This window comes from Equus przewalskii, chromosome 12 (genome assembly GCF_037783145.1).
Source record: "Equus przewalskii isolate Varuska chromosome 12, EquPr2, whole genome shotgun sequence".
NCBI classification, from domain to species: domain Eukaryota; kingdom Metazoa; phylum Chordata; class Mammalia; order Perissodactyla; family Equidae; genus Equus; species Equus przewalskii.
This window is the reverse complement of record NC_091842.1, coordinates 9162812-9187450: the sequence shown is the minus strand read 5'-3', so window position 1 is coordinate 9187450 and position 24639 is coordinate 9162812. Positions and strand designations below refer to the sequence as shown.

Genomic DNA, 24639 nt, shown 5'->3' with positions numbered 1-24639 from the left:
CTCTCTGCTCGTCTCTTGGTGTCTCCTCTCTTCCGGATCTTCACGGGTTTCCACTTTCCTCTGTCAGTTTCTCCGACCGGCTCCCCAAGGCCATCGGCTCCCCCTGGCCCTTCCAGCCACTCTTATTTATCCCGCGGCCAGAGGTGGGAGAAAAGGGATTACGCTGAGGGGGGTGGCCCCTGGAGGAGGGGGACGACGGGGCGGTAGGGACTCCCGGACGCAGCATAGAGGTGCTGGGGGCTTGGGGCGGTAACTCATCCAACAATTACCCCCGCCACCAAAACTCAAGACCCCTCTCCACTCTCAGTCCCGCTCCCCAGAGGGACAAGGGGCGGAGTCTCGTCAAGACTCGAGGCCACCCGGCCGCACGGCCCCGGCAGCTGCTCCCGCCACCGACCCCCGCCCCCGCCAGCCCCCCGCCGGACCCGAGTCCGCTCCGGATCCGTGCCGGGTTTCCTCCGCGTCGCTGGGGTCTCCGCCCCCGGGAGCCGCTGCCGGGCCGAGCCCGAGCTTCGCGGCCGGAGCCGCCCGCCCCGCCCCGCCCCGCCCGCCCCGCAGCCTCTGGGTGCCCGCCCGAGCCCCAGCGCAGACCCTCGTTCGCAGCCGAGCTCTGAGTCCGCACCGGACGGCGCGGCCGGGTCCCGCGCGTCCTCCGAATTTGACCCTCGGGGCTCCGAAGTGACCCCTGTCTCGGGACCATTTGCTGTCTGCGCGGCCTGCCCGCTCCGCTTCTCAGCATCCCGGCCCCGGCTCCGGCGAGGTAGGGGGGCCGCCGGGCCCGGGGGCTGGAGGCTGGCTTGCTCCTCTGCCGCAGAATGGGGGCAGCAGAAGGCCACCGCCCCCCAGGGGAAGGAAGCCGCTGCGCCCCCTACGGCCCAGCCCCTCCCCGTAGGGTGACCCAGATAACGAGACCCAGACTTCGCCTCAGGTGTTCAGATGCGCTTTGCCGTCATCTCTCCCCAACCCCGTCGCCATTTCACTCCCACCTGTCTCCAGAGTCTGGTGCCCAGGGGGGACCTCTGCCAAGTAGACAGCTTCCTTTGGAATCTCCCTCCCGCCTGCTTCCCCAGAAGACCTGGGAAGACCCTCCAGTACTGTCCCCTCCTCCACAGTTGTGGCCTTCTGGGGCACCCCCTTTTCCCGGCTCGTTGGTCCATCTTCCTCAGCCCCTGCCCCACTTCATCTTGTCTCCTCTGCCTCTGTTCTCGAGGTCTCTGTTCTCTCCTAGCCTCTTTTCCGGCTTTCTCCTCCCATTGACCCCTTCCCCCACCACCCGCCCCAGAGAGAAGGGGGTGTGTCGTGCTTTCCATTTACGGTCTCCCTGAGGGGAGGCTGGCAGGGGTTGCCTGCTAGGACTTTTTGGGCATCTGCTGGGCCCTGAGTCACGAGGTGTCATGCCTGTGACTCGGTATCCGCGCCTCCTCCTGCTCCCCTCTCCCATGCTCTCCCGCCTGGCATGTCCCTATTGCCTTTGTCTCCTTTCTGCCTCCATTCCTGTCCTTTTCGCTCTCTTCTTCGAGCGCTTTGTGTAGCTGCCATCTCTTTGTCTCCGCCTCTCCACTCTCCGCTCCCTCTCCTCCCTCTTCCAGTTCCAAGAAGCTGCGACCTCAAGGGCATCAATATTTCAGGTGTGTGGGGTGGTGGAGTGGGGAGGGGGGGCTCCCAGCAGGCCACAGTGATGACTACAATCATCCCTCCCCATGGTAATCAGTCACATTTATGTGATTGAGAGAATGGATACAAGGATGTGGGGATGTGGATGGCAAGGGAAATGCTGCCCCTCTTCCTGGAGCTTGGTGCAGGAGATGCCCAAACTACATCTCCCACAGTGCCCTGGAGGCACAGGGCTGCCTCTGCCTGGACACCTTATAGGAGTCATAGTTCAAGGGGACAGGTTGGAGAGCACTGTGCTGGAGGGTGGGAAAGGGTCAGAGTGTGGAGCAAGGGTTGTGGGGCCAGGGGGCTGCTTTGGCTTGGCCTGGAACCCCCAACCTGCTTTGTTCCCAGCACCCACCTCCCCCAGGGTTTAAGGACCTTGGAACCTTTGTGTCCCCCCAAAAAGGAAAAGGAGTAGAGTGGTGCCTGGGAAGAAAAGATGGAGGATGAATTGGCAAGCTTTCCCTTCCTCCCTGTGACCCTGGGCACTGCCCCGCCCCCCCCCACCCCCCCCCCCCCCGCCACCCCCAAAGCAACCTTACTGAGACAGAAAGAAACTTGTTGGAATTAGTCTCCCCACCTTGAAAGCCAGGAAGGGAAACTGGAGCCTAGTATCTTGAACTAGCTGGATGTATTCCAGTCTACAAGTTGCTCACATTCTGCCTCCTTTGGGGGGCAGTGCAGAATTGCTGGAGCTGTCACTGAACTGCCAGCTAGTATTTTCCAGGGACCCATGAACAGCTAGTGAGGTTGCCTGGAATGCATATGGGAGCCACCAGCTAACCTGGGCGCCTCTGGGGCCCATCATCCCCAGAGCTTGGTGCAAGGAGTCTGATCCTTGAGCTTGCTGCTGGCATAGGACCTGCTGACAGTGCAGGAGGACAGGGCGGGGGGCATCTCTGATTCTGAGTGAGCTTAGCCCTTGCCACTTGAGAGCTGTGACTTCTGTCAGACCCAGTAACTCCTATCCTTGCTCTTCAGGCTGGGTTTGGAGATCCAGATACACCAAAAGGAGGTCTCCCCCACTGGGCTGGGAGCCAGGAAAACTTAACTTTTAGCCTGGCTCTGCTCAAGCTGAGTCACCTTAGGCAAGATCTTAACTTCGTGGGCCTCTATTTCCTCACTGTGAAAGGAAGGGGTTGGACCTGTGGTCTCTACTGGCCCTAGCCGGGGCTCTCAGATCCTCAGAGCCTGCACCTCCCCTGCACTCTGATGGTACTGGCCTCTGCTGTCTTACCTCACCTGGGCTTACCTGGGACAGCCTTAGGCATCAGCATCAGACTGAAAAGAAAGAGGGCGGATGGAGCTCTTGTTTTGAAGCTTGTTTGTATAGCAACCACGCCGTGTTTATGTAAGTTATGTTTATGGCATAGAAGCTAAAATCATCCCCAAACCACCTCTGGGGCCCCTGCTGGTCCCATCTCCCAAACGTAGGTGGTGTTCTTGTAAAAAAAAAAAAAAAAGGTCCAACCACGCCAATATCATCCCACACAAAGTAACTGGTATGCGTGTCCCCTGGGATGTTGGTTAATGAGGCTTATTAGATTAATGTTGGTTATGTGAGGGGAGAATTATAATTGGCTGAAAGAGGAGCAGCATTTGATTGGTTCATTTGGTTGGTCTGGAGGAGAGAGGTCCGGAAATGAGTCATCCAGACTTGAGGAGGGGGCTTTCTCTTTGGCCCTCTCTGGGCAGGGAAAAGAGAAGAGACTGAGACCAAAGCGGTGCCAGATCCACAGGGAATGGACCCAAAAAGGAGACTTTGAGGAGTGAGAGGGGCAGGAAAGGCCTGAGTGGGAGATGGGGCAAGGATTACGGGAAGAAATTTGAAAAGAAGGAGAACAGAGGGAGAAGGGGAGCAACTCCTTCTTTGGAGCGGAGGTATATGGGGAGGGGGGCATGGCTGACCTCGGTGGACATCTGGTTTGCTGGAGCTCCAACAGAACCCTTTTCACAATGATCCCCTCGCCCTGGAGTGGAGACCAGTCTCCCTGTGGAGGAGGGAGCAGACTCAAGGAGGAAGGAAAGGGGGCTTTTGATTAGCCTGGGAGGGACAGCTTGAAATTTTCTAATGGAGCTGTTCCTCTGTCCACTCCTTTGGCTTATGTTTAAATATGTGTGTCGGGCCGGCCCCGTGGCTGAGTGGTTAAGTTCATGCGCTCCTCTTCAGTGGCCCAGGGTTTCACCGGTTCAGATCCTGGGCGCGGACATGGCACTTCTCATCAGGCCATGCTGAGGTGGCATCCCACATGCCACAACTAGAGGGACCCACAACTAAAATGTACAACTATGTACTGGGGGGGATTTGGGGGAAAAAAGCAGAAAAAAACCCATGTGTGTTGGGGGGTGGAGGGCACTGGGGCAGCAATATGGAGGTGATCTGGGGTCTATATCCCCCACCCTCTGGGGGATGATAAGGGGCAGGAAACGGGGGGAGTTGAACCCTCTGCTTGCCCCCCCTCCCCCCCCGCCCAGTCCTCCTGTAGGGGGAGTGGGGATGATGGAAATTTCTGTCTCCTGTTGTCCTTGAAGAGAAAGGGTGGGGCCCTTGAGGGGGTGGCCCTCCATTATTTACACCCCCAAGGGCTTCTCTCCTTTGAGTGTGTCCCTGGGGGTGACAAGGTATGGAAGAGATTCAGGGCTAGTCTCTGGGGAGCTCAAGATGTCCTGAGTTGGTGGCCATTGAGGAGCATCCCGGTGGGTGAAGCGGGCTAGGGTCGGGAGCTCTGGGAGCTGGATGCTCCCTGTTCCCAGGATCAGTGTGGAGAGCAGAAGAGAAGGGGTGTTTGTGTAGGAAGGGGTTGTGGGGACTGTGGTGTGTTTGGGGCCAGGTGTGGAGACAGGGGGCTCTGACCCTGATGCTGGGTTCCCTTTTCTGCAGGGTGATGAAGCTGGAAGCTGGCTGTGGCCGTAGCCACCTCAGAGGTCCCCAAGCCCGAAGGAGAGGTGCAGCCAGATGCGGAGCCGGGCTCAGAGATCCAGCCACAAGAGGCAGGGGCCAAGTCCAGGTCCGGATGGGGCCTTGAGGCTAAGGGCGAGCCCCTGGGGGCCGAGTCAGGGTCCAGAGCCAAGGCCAAGTCCTTGGGGGGTCAAGGGCAGGTCTGGATCCGGGCCTTAGGCCGAGGCCAAGCCATTGGACTTCGTGGTGGCCACAGAACGGGAGTTTCAGGAGGTGCTGGCCATCTCAGAGGGCATCTACGTGGCGGCTACTACCTTCCCACCCGCTACCACAGCTGGCTCCGGGATCCCAACCGCACCACGGCGCTGGCCAAGCGCAAGAGAGGAGTGGTGAGAGCCCGGGGGGCAGGGGCAGGTGAAAAGCGGTGAAGCCACCTTTGGGTGCATGGATCCTACAAAGGAGAGGCAGCAAGCCTCTCCCCCAGCCCTCGTCAGGTTACTGAGGAAAGAGAGTCGACTTTAGAACCAAAGAGTAGGGCCTGCGGATCCAGGGGCCCAGCCAGGGAGGGTGGGCCGGGAGACGTGTAGAACTTGGAATAGCGGAGGAACCGAAGGGGCTGATGACAGCTTTGATATCCGAAGATTCCTTTGAGGGGTTTCTGGGGACAGGAGCACAAAAAGAGTGGCAGGCAAGAGAGGGTAGGCTGGGGGTGAGAGCAGCTAGAAACGGGCCCAGACCCCTGAGTAGACCGAACTCTCGAACAAAGAGCGCCTGGATGTGGCGAGTAGGACCAGCTCAGAGGCGGGCTGCCGGGCGGAGCTAAGAGCGAGCGGGGCGTGGGAGATACCGGGGGTGTGGCAAGCTCCTGGGGGTGGGGTCAAGGAAAAGGGGCGTGGTGAGCAGCCAGGGATCTGGTGCGCGCGGAGCTGGAGCATCTCAAGAGGTGGAAGAGACTCCGGCGAATGCACTTTCTGACGGCTCTGGAGTCTGAGGCCCAAGTGCTGAGGAGAGCTCCCCGGGCAGGCCCCGGGTCTGGCCTGGCGCCCGGGGTGGTGACGACGGATTGCTCAGCGAGTGGGAAGAGGTGAACCCGAAAAGCCGAGAGCCCTGCCAGGGGCGGAGGCGGGGAGGTGGCCCCCTAAAGGCCTCGGTCAGCAGATCGCGCTGGAGTCATGCATGTGATGGACGTCAGGGAGATGGTGCCGGTGGAGGGGCTGCGCGTGGCGCCCCAGGAGTGCGGCAGGGGCGTGGCCGGGCTGCCCCAGCGCTTCTGCTCACAGCTGGCCAAACGACAGCACCCGGGGGTCAAGGTAGCGCGACTCACCCAGGACGACCGGCTGGGCCCCCGGGAGCTGAAGAACTACCGCCTCATCACCAAGCAGGTGAGAAGGACAAGGGAGCTCGGATGGCTGTCCTTCTGGGCCTCCCAGAGTCCTGCCCCACGCCCAGCAGGTCACCGGCTTTCTTTCTCTGCCGGCACTACCGAGTAGGGGCGCCCTTGAGCCCTGTCCTGGTACTCAGGCCTTTTGCCCAGGGGAAGTCAAACAGCTTCCGCCTCCCAGCGGTCCGGGAGGCTGAAGGGCCCAGCCGTCCAGACTTCCGTGACCCTGTCTCCCCTACATCGATCCTGCCTGCCTTCAGGGACCCAAACATCCTAATCTGAGCCTTGCCCTTCCCCTCCGCCTCCCGCATCCTACCGACTGATCTGCTTCCCTCGCTTCCACTCTCCTTGGAAACTGAGGGGCGCACAACCCTAGCTCCCTGGCTACTCCACACTGATCTCGCCTCTCCTTGGGGATCCAGGTGTTCGCAGGCCTTGCCCCTGGCTCCTCCATGCTGCCCTCTGGGACGCAGGGTTTCCCGTTCCCCACTCCACCCGGCCCCACGTAGTTGGTCTTCCCGAAAGGCCCGGGTGGGAGCCCGTGGGTGTGAATGTGGGTGTGAAGATGCCGAGAAGCGCCGGGCTCACTAGCCCTCCCGCCGCCTGCCCCGGGGGACATCCTTTTGGTCTGATTCTACGCACAGCCGGCGGCGCTGCAGGCCTCCGGCACCTTCTCCCCGCTGCCCACCACCAAGGCCGTGTCGGAGGCGGGCGCCTCCTGTTGCCCTCTGTGCAGCGCGACGTGCTTTCGGGCGGGACCATCATCCTGGACCGGCAGCCCTACCGGCCGAGCGAGAGCAACCTGTGCCTGCTGGCGGCCACAGGCCCGGAGTGGCGCGGGGACAGCCGCGCGCGCCCGCGCGTGCTCACGCTGTGCACGCGCCCCTTCCCCATCCTGCGTGGCGGCGAAGGCACGTGGCGCCACCTCAACACCGATGAGTTCGGCAGCGACGGCGCGCAGGCGCAGAGCCAGCTTCTGTGGCACCTGCTGCGCCAGGCCCGGCGCCTCGCCCGCCTCAACGTCCTGTGCCAGGTCTCCCTAGCACCCTACTTGTGATGACAGCCTGCGGACTTCCGCCAGGCCGGCTTGGGGCTAGAGCTGGTCAAGGGTTATACTGAACGGGACCTGCTGGAGGCCGACATCTGAGGCCTCTCATCGAAGGGGAGAGAGGAAGCGCTTTAGACCCGCCCCCTTTCCCGGGTCCCCAGCAAGCCCCGCCCCTACTGTTTGCAAGCTCCGCCCCCTCCCCCCGCCCTCCGCAGTCGGCTCAGACGCTTACCCTCACCTGGTGCCGGTCCCTCCCTTCTCTTTCCCCTCACCTCTCTGTCTGCCATGTTGCCTCTAGCATCCCCAAACGCCGTCGCCACACCCGGATCTGCACCGCTGGGTTTGGGGGAGCCTCTTGCGGTGCTATTGGCCACCCTTTCCCCTTCCCGGCCAAGGAATGGGTTCCTTCTCAGACTTCAGAGCCTTTCCTGTCCGTCGCCCTGGCCTGGCAGTGGACTCTGCCCTTTCCTGGCTTTTCCTTTCTGCCTCCTCGGCGGGGGGCGGGGCCGGGCGAGAAGCGGGCAGAAGTGTGTGCAACGCCCAGCTCCCAGCCGGGAGCACAGCTGCTCAATAGGTCTTACTTTTCTTCCTCCTGGCCTTTCTCAGGCACTCAGAACGCGCCCCGCTCTCCCCGCCTCCTGCCTCCTCAGCCTCCTGTGGCTCTAGGTCAGTGTCCTCTCTCTCTTTCTCTTTGTCCCCCATCCCCCTCCTCCCTGGAACTCCCGGAGTCTTAGCTCCCCATTGTCGGTTCCTCTGCTCCTCATTCCCCTTACCCAGGACCTCGTCATCACCCGCCCTGTGTGCAATAGGGACCCTGTAAGTGAAATAGACTTATGATGCCCACCCATATCTGGCCAGCTGTTTATGCTCTGGTGACACACCTTTCTGAGCCTGTCCCCTCCGACTGAGATTTCTTCCAACTTTGCGCGATGTTTCCATTTCGCAGGCCCCCAACCAGGGGCCTGACCCAGGTCGGTGAACCAGGGGATTCTGGATGGAGAGTTTGGTGTCGTGGAGGGCAGGTTCCTCAGCGGTGTGAGGGCTCTCTCCCGATTCTGACCAGGCTGCCTTCTAGGGCGGCTGGAACCCCCACGTCCAAGGATTTCTGGTTCCCTCATGCTTTTTGGGCTTTGTCAGTCTTCTGTTTAAATGCAAGTAGTAACAGCTGCATCTGCACAGCGCTGCCTCCTGTACTGGATCCCCACGTCTACCACAGAGGGAGGAAACAGAGACTCAGAAGGATCAAAGTGACTTCCAAGTCACTCGCAGAGGCCTGGAGCCTGGCAGAGACTAGAACCCAGCGGCCCCGAGCCCAGAGCATGCCTCAGAACTTCATTCTGTGTGACGCTGGTAGCTTGAACTTGTTGGCCAATCGACACTTGCTGGGGATTCACTGACAACGAGCACATGCTTCGCTGGGCATGGAATGCAAGATGTGGGCAGATGAGGGTGCCAGGAGGCGGAAGAAGGTGGGCACAGAGGCCCCAAGCTGCTTCGCCACTGTCCCCGGTTCCCGCTTCACTGCTGTGCTGCTCTGCCTTGACTGTGTCTTGACCCCGGCCATACTGCCACCCTCCCTGTCACTTCAACTATGGCTGTATTGCAATAAAACAGACCTTTAGCCCACCCTCTGTGTCTGTTTCACTTCTTCTCTGGGGGGAGGGGTGAGACGCATTATCCTCCCCCCTTCCCCAGCAGCCTGTATTAGAGAGGATCTCTAAGCCCCGTGGCAATGGGGCTAATGACTTCCTGGAGGGGAGCAGGGGAGGGCTGTTGGCCGTTGCGCGCCCCCGCCCCCGCCCCCACCCCAGCCAAGCGGCAGAAAGAAGAGGTTGCTCGGAACCGAGGCGGGTAGCAACGCGGCTCCTTGACTGGCCCCAGCCTCGTTTTCCCCTCGACCCGGGAGCCGGCAGCTATCCAAATTCTATGGGCTCTTCTCCCAAGTTCCCCTAGGCATCCAGGACCAGCCTCCCTCAGTCCCGGGATCCAGGTGTCTAACTCCCAGCTCTCGACTCTCGTGGCCAGCGCACTCGCTTCCCCCATTCCTGGGGGGCACAGCGCAGAGAGGGAGGAGGTGGAAGCGGCCTGGGCACCGCCCCCCGGGAGCCGAGCTTCGGAGCGGCGGAGACTGCGATCCCGAAAAGTAACACGCGGGGGCGCCAGGACGTGTGCGGACGCGGGCGAGGCAGCGCAAGGTGGTTTCCGTGTGAGTGTGTCCATGGGCGTCTTTGTGTGTCTGCGTTTCTGTACATGTGTGTACGAGTCAAGGGGTGTCTGGGTGGGCTGAATTCGGGACAACGAGCCTGGTGTACCCCAGAATCGGGTACTCCCAAGTATCTTTTCGATGAGGACGATGTTTGATATGTTACTATGTACGTGTGGACGGGGAGGCAGGCACTACTTGTACATATCGTCGAGTGTGCAACGCATAGACTGTGAGTCCCTCATCCGCGTCTTGAATTTTTGAAGTCACATTCCTTCAGGATTTTTACTCCCTCCCACCATCCTGTGTAAAAGGAATGAGGGCTCTCAACGTGACTCTCCATTACCCTGGTCACATCTTCAGCATGGGTCTGCGTGACCCTGATAGACTAGATGTGACATTGTGTTTGTGTAAGTGGGTGCGTCTCAGAACATCAGTGTAACTCTGAATGATAGTGTGTTGTGTGTGTGTGACAGGAGGATGCTGGAGAAGGCTGGTTTTGGGCTATGGAAGTACACAATTTCTTTACTCTTGCTAGTTTGTGGGTACCACCTTCAAGGTGTGTGTGTGTGTGTTTTCCTTTCTGGGTCTCTCCAGTAGCTGTCTCTCTTTGTGTCTCTCCTCATCTCTGTCTCTCTCTCTCTCTCCCTGTCTTGGTGACTCATCTCTGCGGCTTTGCCCTCCCCCGGATTGCTGGGTCTCCCTTCCCCCACTCAGGGATGGGTGGGGGTATGAGGGAATGGGACCCTGGGACTGAAAATCAGGGTGAGCGCTCCCTTCCTAGTACTCATTATTCCCAGGCCCACCAGTGGCCCCCAGCCCTCTCCCAGTCCCCTTCCGAGGGCTCCCCACCCTACTGAGCTGGGGTGGGCAGGAGATAGGGCAATAATGCATTCTAATGGGGCCATTTTCAGGGGGGCTTTCAGCATCTTCTTTCAGTTCAAAGTGGAGACCCCTGCCCCTCTCATAAAGTGTCCCCCTCCTTGTCTGTCCCCCATCGCTGACGCAATGAAAGGCTGCAGAGGTGAGTCACCGGTCGGGGGGGAGGGGAGGAAAAGGGGGGATGGTGAGCTGCAGGGGCTCCAAGCCCCTGCCCTCTTTTTTTCTCCTAAACCTCCTCGGGGAAAAGACCCAGTGCTCTGCCCCCCTCCCCTGGTTTCCCAAATCTCAGCTTAGATCACTACTCTGCTGGAACCCACCTCCTCCTGCCATCCTCCTGGAGAGTATGGGAGATTCAGAAACAAAGACAAAGAGAGATGGATTTATACAAACAACTCAGAGCAAACACCAGGCATCCCCTCCAGCTCCCCAGCTCAGCTCTGCCTTTTCCAGCTCTGTCTCTCCATTTCTCTTTCTTTCCTGCCATCTCCCTTCTCTCCCCAGTCCCAGGAACCTGTCCCCAGTCCAGCTGTTTTCCAGAAGCCCCTAGAGGCAGCAGGGTATAAGGGGCACAGCATATCTCCGAGAGGTGGGATGTGTGTGAATGAGATGCCCCAGGTAGGGAACTGGGATGGAGAGAGGCAAAAACAGACCCAGAGATTCAGAGACTATGCAGACAAGAGAGGTCAAGATCCAGACTGGGGAATCACCAAGCCCGTTGCCCTTGGAACCCGGCCTCCACCTTGCTGCCCCCTCCCCTACTCCATGATATTGAGACTCTTGGGATGTCACTTTCTGAGAAGCTCCCTTGGGCTTCTGGGCTAGAGCAGAGGAAGGAAGGGGTGGGGAGCTGGGGAAGAATGGAGAAATGGGGGAACTCTCTGAAAACAAGGGCAAAGACCCAAACTTGGGGGCTGCGGATGAGTGACTTGGATCTTGAGGCTTTAGGGCACAGAAATCTAAAGAAAAAGGTGGATGTGGGGGAGGGGCAGGAAAGATCAAAGTACACAGAAGTCCACATAATCTCTAACATATACCAACAGGCATGGAAGGACCCACAAAGACATACACACACACACACATTATTGTCACGCCAAGCTGGGCACATTTTTCAGACACCAGCAGATGCCTGGACTGGATGTGCTCCCAACCGACCAGGTATACAGGCACTCAGGAGGGATCAGAACACACACACTCACTCACACACAGACACCTGGAAATAGGCAAAAACACAGCCACACAGAGTGGAAGAGAAGATTACATATTTAAATTGGAACACTCCCGTGCCCATCCACTCTCAATCTGATTAAATAAACAGTCTTCTCAATTCCTTTTCTTTTTCTTTCCCCCATATGTATCATTAATCTCTGTACACACACAAACACACATGCACATGCATGTACATGCACACACAGGTGCGTGTGCACACACACAAGCCCACAGGAACACAAACAGTTTTTCTATGTGTCTATCTTCCCTCATCTCACACTTGGTCTCTTAGCCCCATCAGCCGCTCAGCCTGCCCTCCCTCTCCGCTGCCTTCTCTCTTGGACGGCTTCCCCTCCCCCTCTCCAGATGTCTGAGCCATCTCTCTCTGATTCATCCTCCTCAGGAAGGTAACGTGACCCCCTCCTCATTCCACTGCTCTTGGTAACCCGACTGGGAAGATGCAGGGGAGATGGGGAGGGGGAGGAAGAGAAATGAAGGGAGCCCACATGGCCAGGAGAAGGTCTAGATAGTTGGGGGGGGCGGGTGGTGAGGCACTGCTGAGGGGTCTGCTGCCCTGTCTTTTCCTTCCCTTCTTTGGCATCTCCAGTCCCCTTGGTTCTCAGTTTTTTATCTTTCTCCTTTAGCCTGTTCCTTCTACCTGTTCCAGATTCCTTCCTTCTTTCCTCCCTCTCCTGCCCCCAGCTCTTCTCTCTTGCCTCTCTCCACTCCTCCCCACCTCTTTCCCCGCAGAGCTGATGGGCTTTCTTCTGGGAAAGTCGAGCCACTGATGGAACCGAGAAGCCACTGCTGGCTGTAGAGGGAAAGCACGTGAGTCTGTGTGTGTGTGTGTGTGTGTGTGTGTGAGAGAGAGAGAGAGAGAGAGAGAGAGAGAGAGAGAGAGAGAGAGAGAGAGAGAGAGAAGAGAGATGGGGGAGAATGAGGGTCAGTGCTAGGAAGAGATGAGGAGGGGGTTGAGCACTGGCTCTGAACGAGTCTCTGAGCCCCTGACAATCAGCCCTGATCCCGGTTTCCAGAGCCTTAGGGTGCGGGTGCCCTGCGTGTGCCCACGGGCACCTCTGTGTCCGCAGTTCTTGTGTGTCTGGCGTGTGTCATTGTCACTCCCCCCTTTCCCTGCCCACGCCCCCGCACAGCTCTCTGCCTGCACCGCAGCCCCCTCCAGCTTCCCTCCCTCCCCTTCATTCCTGCAGTGGCTGCTCCCCTTGCCTCTCTCTCCTCTCCCCTGCCCCCTCCCCATTTCCGTCCTCCCCCAACCCCCCGCCCACGGCTGGTCTCCCTTCACTGGACCCGGCTCGTTGATGGATTCTCTTTGCGCAATCTGTGCGTCATCTCCCCCCACCCCACCCCCAGAACCTCTAGCTGTCCAAGCCCCCAGCCCCAACCTTCTGGCAGGAGATACGGAGGAGGGGTCTGGTGTCAGAGAGGGGCAATCACTGATGCTGCAAACCCACCGCTTCCCCTTCACTCCCCACCCCCCCGCATCTCTGTCAAACCTTCCCTTTAAGCGGCGGAGAGAGCTGGAGTTGTCACCCTCCCCACCTGCACAACCCCCTCCCCACCTGGTTTGCTCTTGCCCTCCAAATGTCCTTTGGGGGGGAAGCAGCAGTAAGGAAAGAAGCAGGAGGATGGGGAGAGGTGAACTGAAAAGGGGCACAGCGGGGGCACCAACATACGCTACAGAGTCAGCTGGACAGAAGGACAGACACACCTTTTTCTCCAGTCACGCAGTGACCGTGAACAGACAAGACACAGAAGCACACACATCCTCAATCTTTCCCCTTTCTCTTCTGACTTGGACCCTTTCCGATGGGATTAGCAAAACCGCACGATCCACCCATCTGCCCCGGCCCAGGGCCGGCACCCCGCACCGCAGATCCACGACAGCGCCCGCAGGCGCCGGTCCCTCCTCTCAGGTTCACGCTGTCCTTGGGCGTGTTCCCCATGGACCGTGAGGTCAGGGGATGAGGAACCCGACCCCCTCCCCAGTATGGATCTCCTGCTGGTGCCCAGTCAGACGCTGGGAATGCCCCCATCCTATTCCGCTCAGCGACGGTCTCCCGCCGCTGCAAGTTGCTCTGTAACCCACCCTCCCGCCTTCCAGCGCCTCTGCATCCACCCTTCCATTCATTCTCCCATTCATTCATTCATCCTTTTCTCCTTGTCCCTCCTTCATTCATTCGTAGCCCCCTGCCCCTCCCGCCTTGGCATTTCATTCATTCATTCATTCATTCGTTTCCCGGTGCTCGGCTAGCGCACGCCCCTCCAGCCGAAGACCCCAGCGCGCAGGCGCGGGCCGGGAGAGAAAGGCGTCCTCCAATCGCTGGGCGTCCTCCCGCCTCTAGGCGCCCGCCCGCTTCCCCATGAATGAACATTGACGTCAATGGGGCGGGGCGAGCCCACGTGACCGCGCGCGCTCTCCTTTATAAAGAGGCAGCGACGCGGGCGCTGTCCAGCGTGCTGAAGCCGGAGCGAGCGAGCCTCCTGGAGCTGCGCCGACCCAGCTGAGCCCAGCCCACTGGACGCCGACCTCGACCGTCGCTCGAATCCTAGCCACCGCTCGGAACCGAGGCGGACGCATCCCGATCTTCCCCTGTCCCTACCCCCCCACCCCGACCCTCCTCTCCACCTCCCGCGTCGTGACACCAGCTGGTAAATACTCTGATGTCCGTCCCTCAAACCGTCGGCAGTCTTGGGCGTGAGGGAGGGTTCTCTCTCCTCCCAGATGGGGGTGTTGAAAACACAGCGGGGAGCCCCCGGCAAGGGTCCCTGGTAAATGGGGGAGTCGCCGCGTTTCTCTTGCTGCTGAAGTCGCCCACGCACCATCCGGGGAGTCCTGTGGGGAGGGAGCAGAGATTTTTCTCCCCTATCCTTGCTGCTTAGTATGTGGGCGCTGGCAGTTAGATGGCTCAGAGAAGGGGGCGAGGAGGCACTGGGGGAGCGAGGGTTGCGGGCGTTTTCCCATTTACACGACTCCAGAGATCGGCACAACATCTTCCTCCTTTGCTCCTCACGTCCCTCTTCTGGGTAAGGTTAGGGGGGATCAGGGAAGCCCCGGATTTTCTGATTCAAGGTGGGGGAAGGGAATATAGAAACAGAGAGCGGAAAATGCTTACAGAAATCCTCTCTTTTTTTGGCCCCTTCTATTTTTCACAGTCTCCGGCAGTCCCTTGGTCATGAAATCGCTCAGGTTGCCGGCTTCCGCCCTCTTCTGCTTCCTTCTACTGATCAAGGGGTTGGGAGCAGCGCCCCCGGGGCGTCCTGAGGCGCAGCCACCTCCTCTCAGCTCTGAGCATAAAGAGCAGGTAGCTAAGGACGCAGTGCCCGGGTCGAAGGATGGTAGCGCCCCAGAGGTCCGAGCCGCTCGAAATTCAGAGCCGCAGGAGGAGGGAGAGCTTTTCCAGGGTGTGGATCCCCGGGCGCTGGCCGCGGTGCTGCTGCAGGCACTCGACCGCCCGGCCTCACCCCCGGCGCCGGGCAGCTCCCAGCAGGGGCCAGCGGAAGAAGCAGCAGAAGCTCTGCTGACCGAGACCGTGCGCAGCCAGACCCACAGCCTCCCGGCGCCAGAGACCCAAGCGCCCGCGGGCCCGCCTCGCCCTCAGACTCAGGAGAATGGTCCTGAGGCGGGCGACCCTTCTGAGGAGCTCGAGGCGCTAGCCTCTCTGCTCCAGGAACTGCGTGATTTCAGTCCGAGCAGCGCCAAGCGCCAGCAAGAGACGGCGGCAGCAGAGACGGAAACTCGCACGCACACGCTGACCCGAGTCAATCTGGAGAGCCCCGGACCAGAGCGCGTGTGGCGCGCTTCCTGGGGAGAGTTCCAGGCGCGCGTCCCGGAGCGCGCGCCCCTGCCGCCCCCAGCTTCCACGCAATTCCAGGCGCGAATGCCCGAGAGCGGGGCCCTTCCCGAAGCCCACCAGTTCGGGGAAGGAGTGTCCTCCCCCAAAACACACCTAGGCGAGGCATTGGCACCCCTGTCCAAGGCGTACCAAGGCCTGGGCGCCCCCTTCCCCAAGGCGCGCCGGCCGGAGAGCTCACTCCTGGGCGGCTCCGAGGCGGGGGAGCGCCTTCTACAGCAAGGGCTGGCGCAGGTAGAGGCCGGGCGGCGGCAGGCTGAGGCCACACGGCAGGCCGCGGCCCAGGAAGAACGGCTGGCCGACCTCGCCTCCGACCTGCTGCTCCAGTATTTGCTGCAGGGCGGGGCCCGGCAGCGCGGCCTAGGGGGTCGGGGGCTGCAGCAGGAGGAGGAGCGAGAAAGCGAGAGGGAGGAGGAGGAGGCGGAGCAGGAGAGACGCGGCGGGGAGGAGAGGGTGGGGGAAGAGGATGAGGAGGCGGCGGAGGCGGAGGCAGAGGCGGAGGAGGCGGAGAGGGCGCGGCAGAACGCGCTACTGTTCGCAGAGGAGGAGGACGGGGAAGCCGGAGCCGAGGACAAGCGCTCCCAGGAGGAGACACCCGGCCACCGACGGAAGGAGGCCGAGGGGGCAGAGGAGGGCGGGGAGGAGGAGGACGACGACGAAGAGATGGACCCGCAGACGATCGATAGCCTCATTGAGCTGTCCACCAAACTCCACCTGCCAGCGGACGACGTGGTCAGCATCATCGAGGAGGTGGAGGAGAAGCGGAAGCGGAAGAAGAACGCCCCTCCTGAGCCCGTGCCACCCCCCCGGGTAGCCCCCATCCCTACCCATGTCCGCTCCCCGCAGCCCCCGCCCCCCGCCCCCGCCCCCGCTCGAGACGAGCTGCCCGACTGGAACGAGGTGCTCCCGCCCTGGGATCGCGAGGAGGACGAGGGGTTTCCCCCGGGGCCCTACCACCCTTTTCCCAATTACATCCGGCCGCGGACACTGCAGCCGCCCGCTGCCTCGCGCCGCCGGCACTACCACCACGCCCTGCCGCCTTTGCACCACTATCCCGGGCGGGAGGCCCAGGCGCGGCGCGCGCAGGAGGAGGCGGAGGCCGAGGAACGCCGGCTGCAGGAGCAGGAAGAGCTGGAGAATTACATAGAGCACGTGCTGCTCCGGCGCCCGTGACCGACCCCGGCCCCGCCCCCGCGCGCCGCCGCCGCCGCTGCGCGCGCGCCGCCACCCCCCTCCGTGTCGTTCCTCGCCCCTCTCGGTGTTTGCATGCGCCCCGGCCCCGCCCTCGGCCGCCACCGGGCCCCGCCCCCGCCCCCTCCGCCCGCGGGCCGCCCCGCCCCCGGGCCGTGCCGGGACCTCTCAGACGTCTACCCGGTTGGAAGCCCGAACTCCCCAAACTCACTCACGGGTGTCCCGGGGCCAGCCCAGGCGGGCAGGTGGTCTGTGCGAGTTCCCTCCCCCAACGGGGCCCTGTCCCCCTAGTCCCTCTTGGGACGTCCCTGTCCGAAACTGGAAAAAGCAGTTCCACTTAATTGTGTGAAGAAGTGTGTCCGTCTCCGGCCCTTTGGGCCTCCAGGAGCCTCTCCACCGCCTCCCGATGGCTGTGAATTTACTCCCCTTTCCCTTCTCTGTTGTAAATACCCCTCACGGAGGAAATAGTTTTGCTAAGAAATAAAAGTGACTATTTTATTAGGACTGTGTTCTCGGTTATTCACCCGTCCCCTTGGGCCTGCGTGGTCCTTCCCAAGGGGCGGTGATGGAAGCGCCAGTCCCAATGGCCATCTGCCCAAAAGCTAGGAGTGAGTGGCAGAGCACTTCAGGCCGTACTTGGGGGTAGGAAAGGCTCAAAACCATGAAGAAACCCCAATTCCACTTCCAGGCCTGGCAGAGGGATGCCGAGTGGATGAGATGCTACAGTCCTGGGCCACCTAGGTTCTTTTTTCTGTGATCCCCAGCCACGTAGACAGCGCTGGTGGCTCCCCGCAGGGCCCTGTTCTACCTCTTCCACCGGCATCCCTTACTGCTCCCTCAATTGCCTGGCCTCACGCACTTCACAAGAAATATGGGGAGCAGGGCTCGACAGCTACAGAAACATCCTGGTTTTAGCCACTTGTCAACCCTTTTCTAAGCACAGAGTGTGGGGTATACCCTTGAACTCCTGAGTCTCCTCCCTAAGCAAAACTAGACCAGGTGAATGAAATCTGCCACAAAGAAACCTCAGAGGATGACACCAGGTCCCCAGGCCCAGGCGTTGCTCCTCACTGGCTGAAGGCACCTCAGGGAGCCAGAGACACCACCGTGGTCAGAGAGGCATTGAGCTTGCCAATGTATTTGGGGTAGGGCTGCCACAAAAAATACAGGACACCTGTATTTCAGATTTGCATTCCAGATAAACAACTGATCCGCTTGCAAAGGACACCTTCATCCTAAAAAAATGATTCGTTATCACACAAATAGAACTGGGTGTCCCCTGGGTTTTTTGGTGCTCAATCTGGCAACCCTCGTTCCGGGAAGAGTCGAATGGGCTGTGTTCCCTTCCCCTGCTGATCCCAGCTGCCCTGCCTGCCTCCACAGAGCCTAAGGCAGGCAAAGTCCAGAAATGCTTTTCCTTTTATTTCAGAGGAAAGGAAAAAAAGTCAGACACTTCCCCCACCCCACCCCCTTAGCTCCTGCCTCACCCAGAACTCGGAGTGAAGGAGGCACGGGGCCCAGTCTCCCATAAAGCCTGCCCCTCCCCCAATCCTCCCTTCCCTCAGAGTGGCAAGGTTAGAAAAAAATTAACTATGTTGTTCCTCCCCCACACTGGACAGAGGCCCCATTGCAGCCAGGAAGGAAGGGGAGGGGGCCGGGAAGGGGAAAGGACTTCCCTCTCACTACACGGAAGCCCCCCTCCTGGGCAGAGAAGCTGCCCTGGCTGGCTGCGGGGAGGGGTGGAGGTAGGTTACGGGGCAGGGAGCAGAGAGGAGCCCTGAAAACCTTTCCCCTTTAACCTGATGTATTTATATATTTACAGTTCTAAGGGATGGGAGGAAGTTGGGGGTCATATTAGTTCTTCAAAGGCAGGGAATGAAAGCCAAATAGCACCCCCGTCTTGGTCACATTTTCCTACCTCCTAGCTCCTAAAACCTTCGGTGGGAAAAGGGGAAACAAGAGGTCTGGGGTGGAGGGAGGGAATGTTGGAGGGTCCTGAGCCCACAGCTCGCTCCAAAAGAAGGTGAGGCAGCAGAGGAGGGGCAGGTGGCTCCCTCCGAGCAAAGGGCCACTCAGGCCCTGCCTCTCCACCGGCTCCCCGCATCTCCACGCGGCCCGGGCAGGGCTAGGCCAGACCCATCTCCTCCAGCACGCTGCGCGGCGACTCGTCCTCCTAAGGCAGAGACAGACAGGGTGAGGCAGAGACACCAGGAGAGGCAGGCAGGGAATGAGGGAGGGATGAGGGAGGGGAAGGTGGGCAAGATGAGAGTCATCACAAGGACGGTCAGAGTCGGGGAGGCACAGAGAGACGGGGGCGGGGAGAAGTCAACATGAGCCCGAGGCTGGAGCAGCTGGGCACCCTTCGGAGGAGCTCCCCAGCCTCCCGGGACCACCCTCCACAGCCAACTTGTAGCAAGAAGGGGGGTCCAGGTTGAGTCTACCACCACCCAGAGCATCCCAAGCCAGAAGCTTGGTGACCAGGGGGCTCAGCTCCGTCCTTGAGGGGGAAGGGAGTAAAGCTGGGACTGGGGGCTGGGACATCCGCTTTCCGAGGGCTGGGGGGTGGCAATGGCTGGGTCCTTTTCTCAGAAGGGGGGAGAGAGTAAGAGGGTGGCATCAGGTCCCTGAGGGAAGGTGAACCCAACAGCAGAAAGGTGAGTCATTAGGGTCTGAGCAGGGCACCAGGAACAGGAGTGAGTGAGAGTGTGAATGTGAGTGAGAGTGTGAGTGTGAGTGAGTGTGAGTGTGTGTGTGTGTGTGTGTGAAGGGGAAGCTGGACCAGTGAGGTGGCGAGTTCAATCCTGCCCTTTCTCCCACTGCAGAGATGAGTCCCCCATCTCTCCCCCTCCTCAGAGCCAGCTCAGGCCGGCTTGCTCGTCACTGCAGATTCCGGTGACTCATCTTCCTGCACCAAGTCTCAGCAGTGGCACAGCAGAGAGGGGGCAGGCAGTAATGGGGCGAGGGTGGGGGCACCAGATAAGCAGGGAGAATGAACAGCCGGGCGCCCTCTGCCCCACCCCCAAATGCCCATAGCCTTTTGCTTCTGGGCAGCAGAGGCTTTTGAGTATGTGTGTGTTAACAAAAAAAAAAAAAAGAGGGGAAGATACCAGGGAAGAAAAGAATTATCTGTCAGGTGCCCCTTCTCCAATTCTCTGGGCAATCCTAGATGCCAAGAGAAATGTGTGACAAGGGAGACGAGATCCCTTGGGTCTCAGGAGAAGGAGGGAGAACTGGTCACCCCGACCTCCCACCCTGAGCAGTCAGGGCTGGAGGGCAAGCTGGTCAACGGGGCGCCATGGGGGCCAGATAACACAGGGAGGGGGGCCCCTTTGTCGGCAAGAAGGGGGCAGCTGGGGCCGGCAGGCAAGGTGTCCAGGGTAGAGAGGGCACCCTCTGCCTGGGTCCTCTTCCTCCTCCCTGTCCCGGGCCCATACCTCCTGGAGCAGGTCTGCCTGCTCAATAGCCTTCAGCACACTCTTCTTGGAGGTGTCCTGGACATCACCCCCCATCAAGAACTCATCCAGGATGAAGTAGGCCTTCTCAAAGTTGAAGATGATGTCCAGCTCGCACACCTGGGCGGAGGCGGGGAAGGCAGTTGAGCGTCGAGGTGCATTCCCGCCCCACCTGCACCCCAGCCGCCCCACCTCTTTTCTCATCAAGGCAACACGGTCTTCTTATGACTACTCCTCCCACGTCAGGCTCTTGTCCCAGGTCTATGTCCTCCCAACTCCTAGGCATTACTGCATGGCTCAGCTTTTCCTTTTCCTTCTCTAGCCTCTTTCTCTTTAATCATGAAATATCAGTTGCTCTAATCTACCCTTGATTGTAGCTCCTGTTGTCTTCAGCCCCCAAATCTGTGACATTGTTCCGACCAGAGGCTGGGCTAGCCTCCCTCCCTAGGCACTGTGGGACAGAGAATGAGGAGATTTTGGATCATGGGGTAAAAGACCTGACTTCCAAGCAGGGCTCTACCACTAACCAGCAAGATGTACACGTCATTCAATTTCTCTGAGTCTCAGTTTTCTCGTCCAAAAATGGAGATACCAACACCTACTCACAGGACAGAATGAGGAACGAACAAAAGAACCTGAAAACACTCTGTAAATTGCTCAGTGGAATACAAATTATGGAGTTATTACTAATCCTCAGCTAAGATCTGAGCTGACTGCCAATGCCCCGGCTGTATCGCAGATCAGTTAACATAGAAGCTCCGGGGGTGGGATCTGGCATTGCTATTTTTAAAAAACTCTCCAGAAGATTCCAATGCAAAGTCAAGGTCAGGAACCACTGATAAAATGTCAACTCGGCCTCTGTTCTTGTGAAGTCTGAGCTGAGTTCTAGATGGACTGATTGAGTGGCAGATTCTGGTCCCCACTCTCCTCCCCAGGGCTGATTAAGGGGCATGGCTAATAGGCTTAAGGCTTAAAGAGGGAGATTAATTACTGCTCTCATTGCTCCAACTTCACCTCTCCCCTGAGTCTTCCAGGCAGAGACTCGAAGGGCCCAGAGTTTGGACAAAGAGGGGATTGCCGAGTATGGTGGGTGGGGAGACTTACGCTGCCAAAGTATTTGTCCAGGAGCTCCACATATCGATGGATCAGCTCCAGCGTGATGAGCTCATTGTCTTGGCCCTCGATGGCGCAGCAGAAGTAGAGGCTGGCATATCTGAAGACAGCGGCACATGAGGGACAGCTGGGAGGGCTGCTGGGCCTGCTTCAGGACCCAGGCTTTCTGGGCTCAAACCTCCCATTTCTCCTCATTCCCAGCTCAGGGTCTGGGCCCCTATTGGACAGAGGCCAGGTGGCCCCAGGGCATGCAAATAGTAAACAGTAACTCACTCTGCCTCTCAGGGCCTCTCCCAAACACAGGCAAAGACGCAAGCGCTTTCCCTCTTGCCCTCTGACCTGTTCGGTTTGACTCAGCAAAAACCTGAGCCAACTAATTCACCTGCTCAGAGAAGGAAATGGAAAGGGTGTGCGTGTGTGTTGGGAAAAGCAGCACAGGATCCATGACTATCGAAGCAAGGAACATGTACAAGGGACAAGACAGGGCCTTTGGGACAGAGGTATGTGCATGAAGTGGGTGTCAGGCTTGAGCAGAACCAGGTGGGAACAGAGTTTTTTCAAGGCGAGTTTGGAAAGTACAGGAAGCTGGAGTTCACAGCCCTCCAGACGTCCTTAGCTCCCAGCTCTCCCCGCCCCAGGGGACCGCTTATCACTCAGCCATTTGAACCCACTGCCAGACCCCACTCGAGCAGCATCCAGGCAGGTCTGAGTCACCTCTTATAGACAACTTTGAGGTCCCTCCACTCCAGGAAGCTGCACATCTTGGGCTTTCGAGCCAGAACCACCTGCATAAGCTCCCGAACCATCTTCTTTCGCTCCTTGTCCGATGTGGCCAGGTACCATTTTTGCAGCCGCAGCTTCCCCTGCCGGCTGAACAGCAGCATGAATCGCATCTGGGGTGGGGGCGGGGGGTGGAGAGACAGAGCCGAGGGTCAGAGATTTGGTTCTCTGGGTTTGTTTCCTCCATAAACACAGAGCCCCAGACTTGTCCCATCTAACTCCTCTCTACTCAAAGCTCCTACTTTCTTCCAGAATCAGCCCTTGCTGTCAACTCTGAGTATTCCCACCAACAGGTGCCCTACCTTCTGGGGGGTGTCAGAGCTTCTGAGTCTGTCATTTGGGTTCAAATCCTGGCTCTACTATTGAGTAATCTGACTTGGGCAATTACTTTATGTCTCTGGGCCTCGGTTTCCTGGTCTGTAAGATGGAGATAATACAAGCACCCACCTTACAACGTTGTTAGGAGGGACTAAATGAGTCGATATATGCAACAGCGCCTGGCACTGTAACACATTAGGTATCACTATTACGATTCCCTGACCTCCTGTTTCCTGACCCTGTTTTCCAAAGCTAAGTAAAATGCCTCCAACAGCGACAAGCAGCCATAGCTGATGTCAAAGAGATGTCTGCTTCCTTTCATGCTCCCTCTATCTGACACACCGAAATCGAATATTTGTTGCTTAAGAAGCTACCTCAATTCTCTGCCCCATCCTAGCCATACACCCTTGCTGATGTCCCCAATACAGTGCCCTCCAATGCGAGTCCTATGCCCAGGGGTATCCTTCACTTTAGTACACGGTATTGGGACCCCCAGATTTCACCCTCCTCTCTCCTCAGCCATCTAGGCATTTGGCCACTGATATTTCTCTCTTTTCTTCCTTTTAGGGTGCCTCCTGCTAGGCACACACTCCTCCTCAGATACCAGGTGCCCAATTTCCCTTTCAGTTCCTCAGTTAGGACACGGCCATCCACGGTGGCTCCCCCAGAGAATGTCTGTGGGACAAAGCGCAAGCTGGGTAGAGAGGGGAGGCGTGCAGAGCCCTCTCTACCCTGCGCAGCCCAGCTTCCCCGTTCCAGGGGGTCCAGGACACGTCCCGGAGTGATCTCCTTGTCCCTGCAGCTCTCCTCTCCATAGACACGACCAGGGCTGGACTCCCTGGGTGTGTGGAACAGTACTAATTTAGTAAAGATCAGAATTCTTGGGTTTTTCGGTGGCGGGGAAGGGGAAGCTCTCCTAGCTTGGCGGGAGGGCAACAGAGGGGCGCCTAGGAGCCCGGCTTGTCTAAGATGGGGGCGGGGGCAAGCAGGAAGACGGAAGGCCTGGGTTCCGGAAAGAGAATGGGATGGGGGGCGGAGAGTGAAGAGCACCGGAGCAGGGGATCCAAAGCCGAGCTCCCCGAGAGCGAGACCTCGAGCCCACCTGGCTCTCCCACCTCAGCCCAGCCTCTGAGAGAGCAGGGCGACAGCCCGAGGCGGGACATCCACTCTCGGACCTGGAAACTATCCCCTCCCACACGCCGCTCTCCCCGCAGGCCGCCGCTCCACTCAGGGCTGGAGGGGGACAGAGGGTCTTGCTGACCCGCGACCTCGCTGCCTCCCTCGGCCAGCAGGCCCCCGCGCCCCGATTCCTGGGGCGACTTCCCTGCGGCAGTGGTCGGGACCCCCTGGATCTCATCCCGCGCGCTCTCCCCGGCTCGGGACGGTCCCCCGGCCCCCTAGTCCCCCGCTTTCGCCCCACAAATGCGCCCCCTCCCGCCCCTTCTCCCTAAAGCCACTTCCAGCTGCTCTTCCCTCCGAGACCGGCTCGCCCACCCGCCCAGGTAAGTGAGGGCCTCTGCGGACCGGAGGAAGAGAGAGCGGCGCCCACCGAGGGCGGCCCCCAAGGACCCCCGCAGGTGCAGCCCACGCCCCTCGCTTCCCCCTCCCCTCCCTCCTTCGCACAGCCTACCATCCTGCAGCCTCCGGCTCGGCGCGTCCCTCTTCGGCCACCGTAGGCGCCAGCTCCGCTCCCTTTTTTATCCTTTCTCCGGCTTCCCTCCCTCTCCCTTGAAGCCCCGCCCCGGCCCCGAGGCCCTTCGCGTTGCGTACTGCGCAGGCGCAACGCTGCCAGGCGCGCGGGCGGGGCTGGAGGCGGAGAAGCGGAAGCCATGGCAACCAGGTCCTTGACTTCAGCTTTGAGTAGCTTTGTCGTCATGGTAACAAGGCAGCCTTGAGGGCCGGTTGGAGGATGGGGGGAGGAGGACAATGAGGTCCTCGCGCTTTGGAATCTTGGGGGAAAAAGGCGGGAAAAGGGGTGAGAGGTGGATAGGATGACCAGTGGAGTTTGTGAGGAGCAGAGAGGACTAATGGAAGGGGCGTGGGCCATCGAGAGCAATCGGGGTGGGAATCGGATGTAGGGAAGGAGGAATGATGAGGAAGACGAAGACAAGGGGGGGCAGACATGAGAACAGTATGGAGCTCAAAATAGATATCTACTGAGAACCTGCTAGATGCAACACTCTTAAAGTAAGAGAAATGTGTAGGTAATGAGGGAGATGAGAAATAAAAGAGAAAAGGAGGGGCTGATGTAAGGAAAAGGGGGAGAAGCATGAATTAAAGCAAAAGTGGAAGAAGTAAAGATAATCTTAAAAGGTTAGCATGGGTCAAAACTAAAAAGGGACTCATGTAACCCAGACACGAGTGTAAGGACGAAGAGGACGTAAATTGTAATATGAGCTTTTTGGCTAAGGATGTGCGTGTGTGAGTGGGTATGCCTGTGTGTATGTCCGTGTTGTAGAGGAGAGGGATTTGCATAGAAAGATAAGAGAAAAAAAATTGTCATGCTGAAAATGTAATGGCTATTTCTAGATAATTGTTGGTAATAAATGATGCTGTTGTTATTGAGTCGCACTTGAAGCAATCGTTGGTACGGCCTTACCTGTCTCTATGTTCTTTTTTTCTTACTCTTTGTTGTGGAGGT

The 24639-nt window shown here is 59.1% G+C and overlaps 3 protein-coding genes across 5 annotated transcripts; 2 read left to right on the top strand and 1 right to left on the bottom strand.

Annotated features, from left to right (window-relative positions):
• The first annotated feature begins 490 nt into the window (after positions 1–490).
• On the top strand, positions 491–8610 carry NAT16 (N-acetyltransferase 16 (putative)). 2 transcript variants are annotated; one of them, XM_070566348.1, is made up of 2 exons: positions 491–760; positions 4538–8610. In XM_070566348.1, exon 2 carries the CDS (start codon positions 6502–6504, stop codon positions 6991–6993), a length of 492 nt encoding a protein of 163 aa, XP_070422449.1. In that variant the 5' UTR covers positions 491–760; positions 4538–6501; the 3' UTR covers positions 6994–8610. The 2 variants fall into 2 exon arrangements, with proteins under 2 accessions (XP_070422449.1, XP_070422450.1); XM_070566349.1 differs by lacking the exon at positions 491–760 and adding an exon at positions 1324–1628.
• Positions 8611–13726: 5116 nt separating this feature from the next.
• VGF (VGF nerve growth factor inducible) lies at positions 13727–16833 on the top strand. Of its 2 annotated transcripts, none has more exons than XM_070566346.1 (2): positions 13727–13942; positions 14447–16833. In XM_070566346.1, the coding sequence occupies exon 2, from the start codon at positions 14467–14469 to the stop codon at positions 16315–16317; it is 1851 nt and encodes a 616-aa protein (XP_070422447.1). In that variant the 5' UTR covers positions 13727–13942; positions 14447–14466; the 3' UTR covers positions 16318–16833. The 2 variants fall into 2 exon arrangements, with proteins under 2 accessions (XP_070422447.1, XP_070422446.1); XM_070566345.1 differs by lacking the exon at positions 13727–13942 and adding an exon at positions 14177–14317.
• A 903-nt stretch (positions 16834–17736) lies between these two features.
• Positions 17737–23853, bottom strand: AP1S1 (adaptor related protein complex 1 subunit sigma 1). The gene is made up of 5 exons (XM_008507924.2): positions 23629–23853; positions 21615–21793; positions 20892–21000; positions 19770–19907; positions 17737–18508 (listed from the first exon to the last, which is right to left on the bottom strand). Exons 1-5 carry the CDS (start codon positions 23827–23829, stop codon positions 18461–18463), a joined length of 675 nt encoding a protein of 224 aa, XP_008506146.2. The 5' UTR covers positions 23830–23853; the 3' UTR covers positions 17737–18460.
• Positions 23854–24639: the final 786 nt, after the last annotated feature.

Bases quoted from the DNA above. Each gene is read 5' to 3' on its own strand.
- VGF (XM_070566346.1), top strand. From the start codon at position 14,467: ATGAAATCGCTCAGGTTGCCGGCTTCCGCCCTCTTCTGCTTCCTTCTA.
- NAT16 (XM_070566348.1), top strand. From the start codon at position 6,502: ATGCCGAGAAGCGCCGGGCTCACTAGCCCTCCCGCCGCCTGCCCCGGG.
- AP1S1 (XM_008507924.2), bottom strand. From the start codon at position 23,829: ATGGCTTCCGCTTCTCCGCCTCCAGCCCCGCCCGCGCGCCTGGCAGCG. The intron at 19,908-20,891 runs GTAAGTCTCCCC...GCCTCCGCCCAG, and splicing joins TGGACAAATACTTTGGCAGC to GTGTGCGAGCTGGACATCAT. The intron at 18,509-19,769 runs GTATGGGCCCGG...TCTCTGCCTTAG, and splicing joins AGGCAGACCTGCTCCAGGAG to GAGGACGAGTCGCCGCGCAG.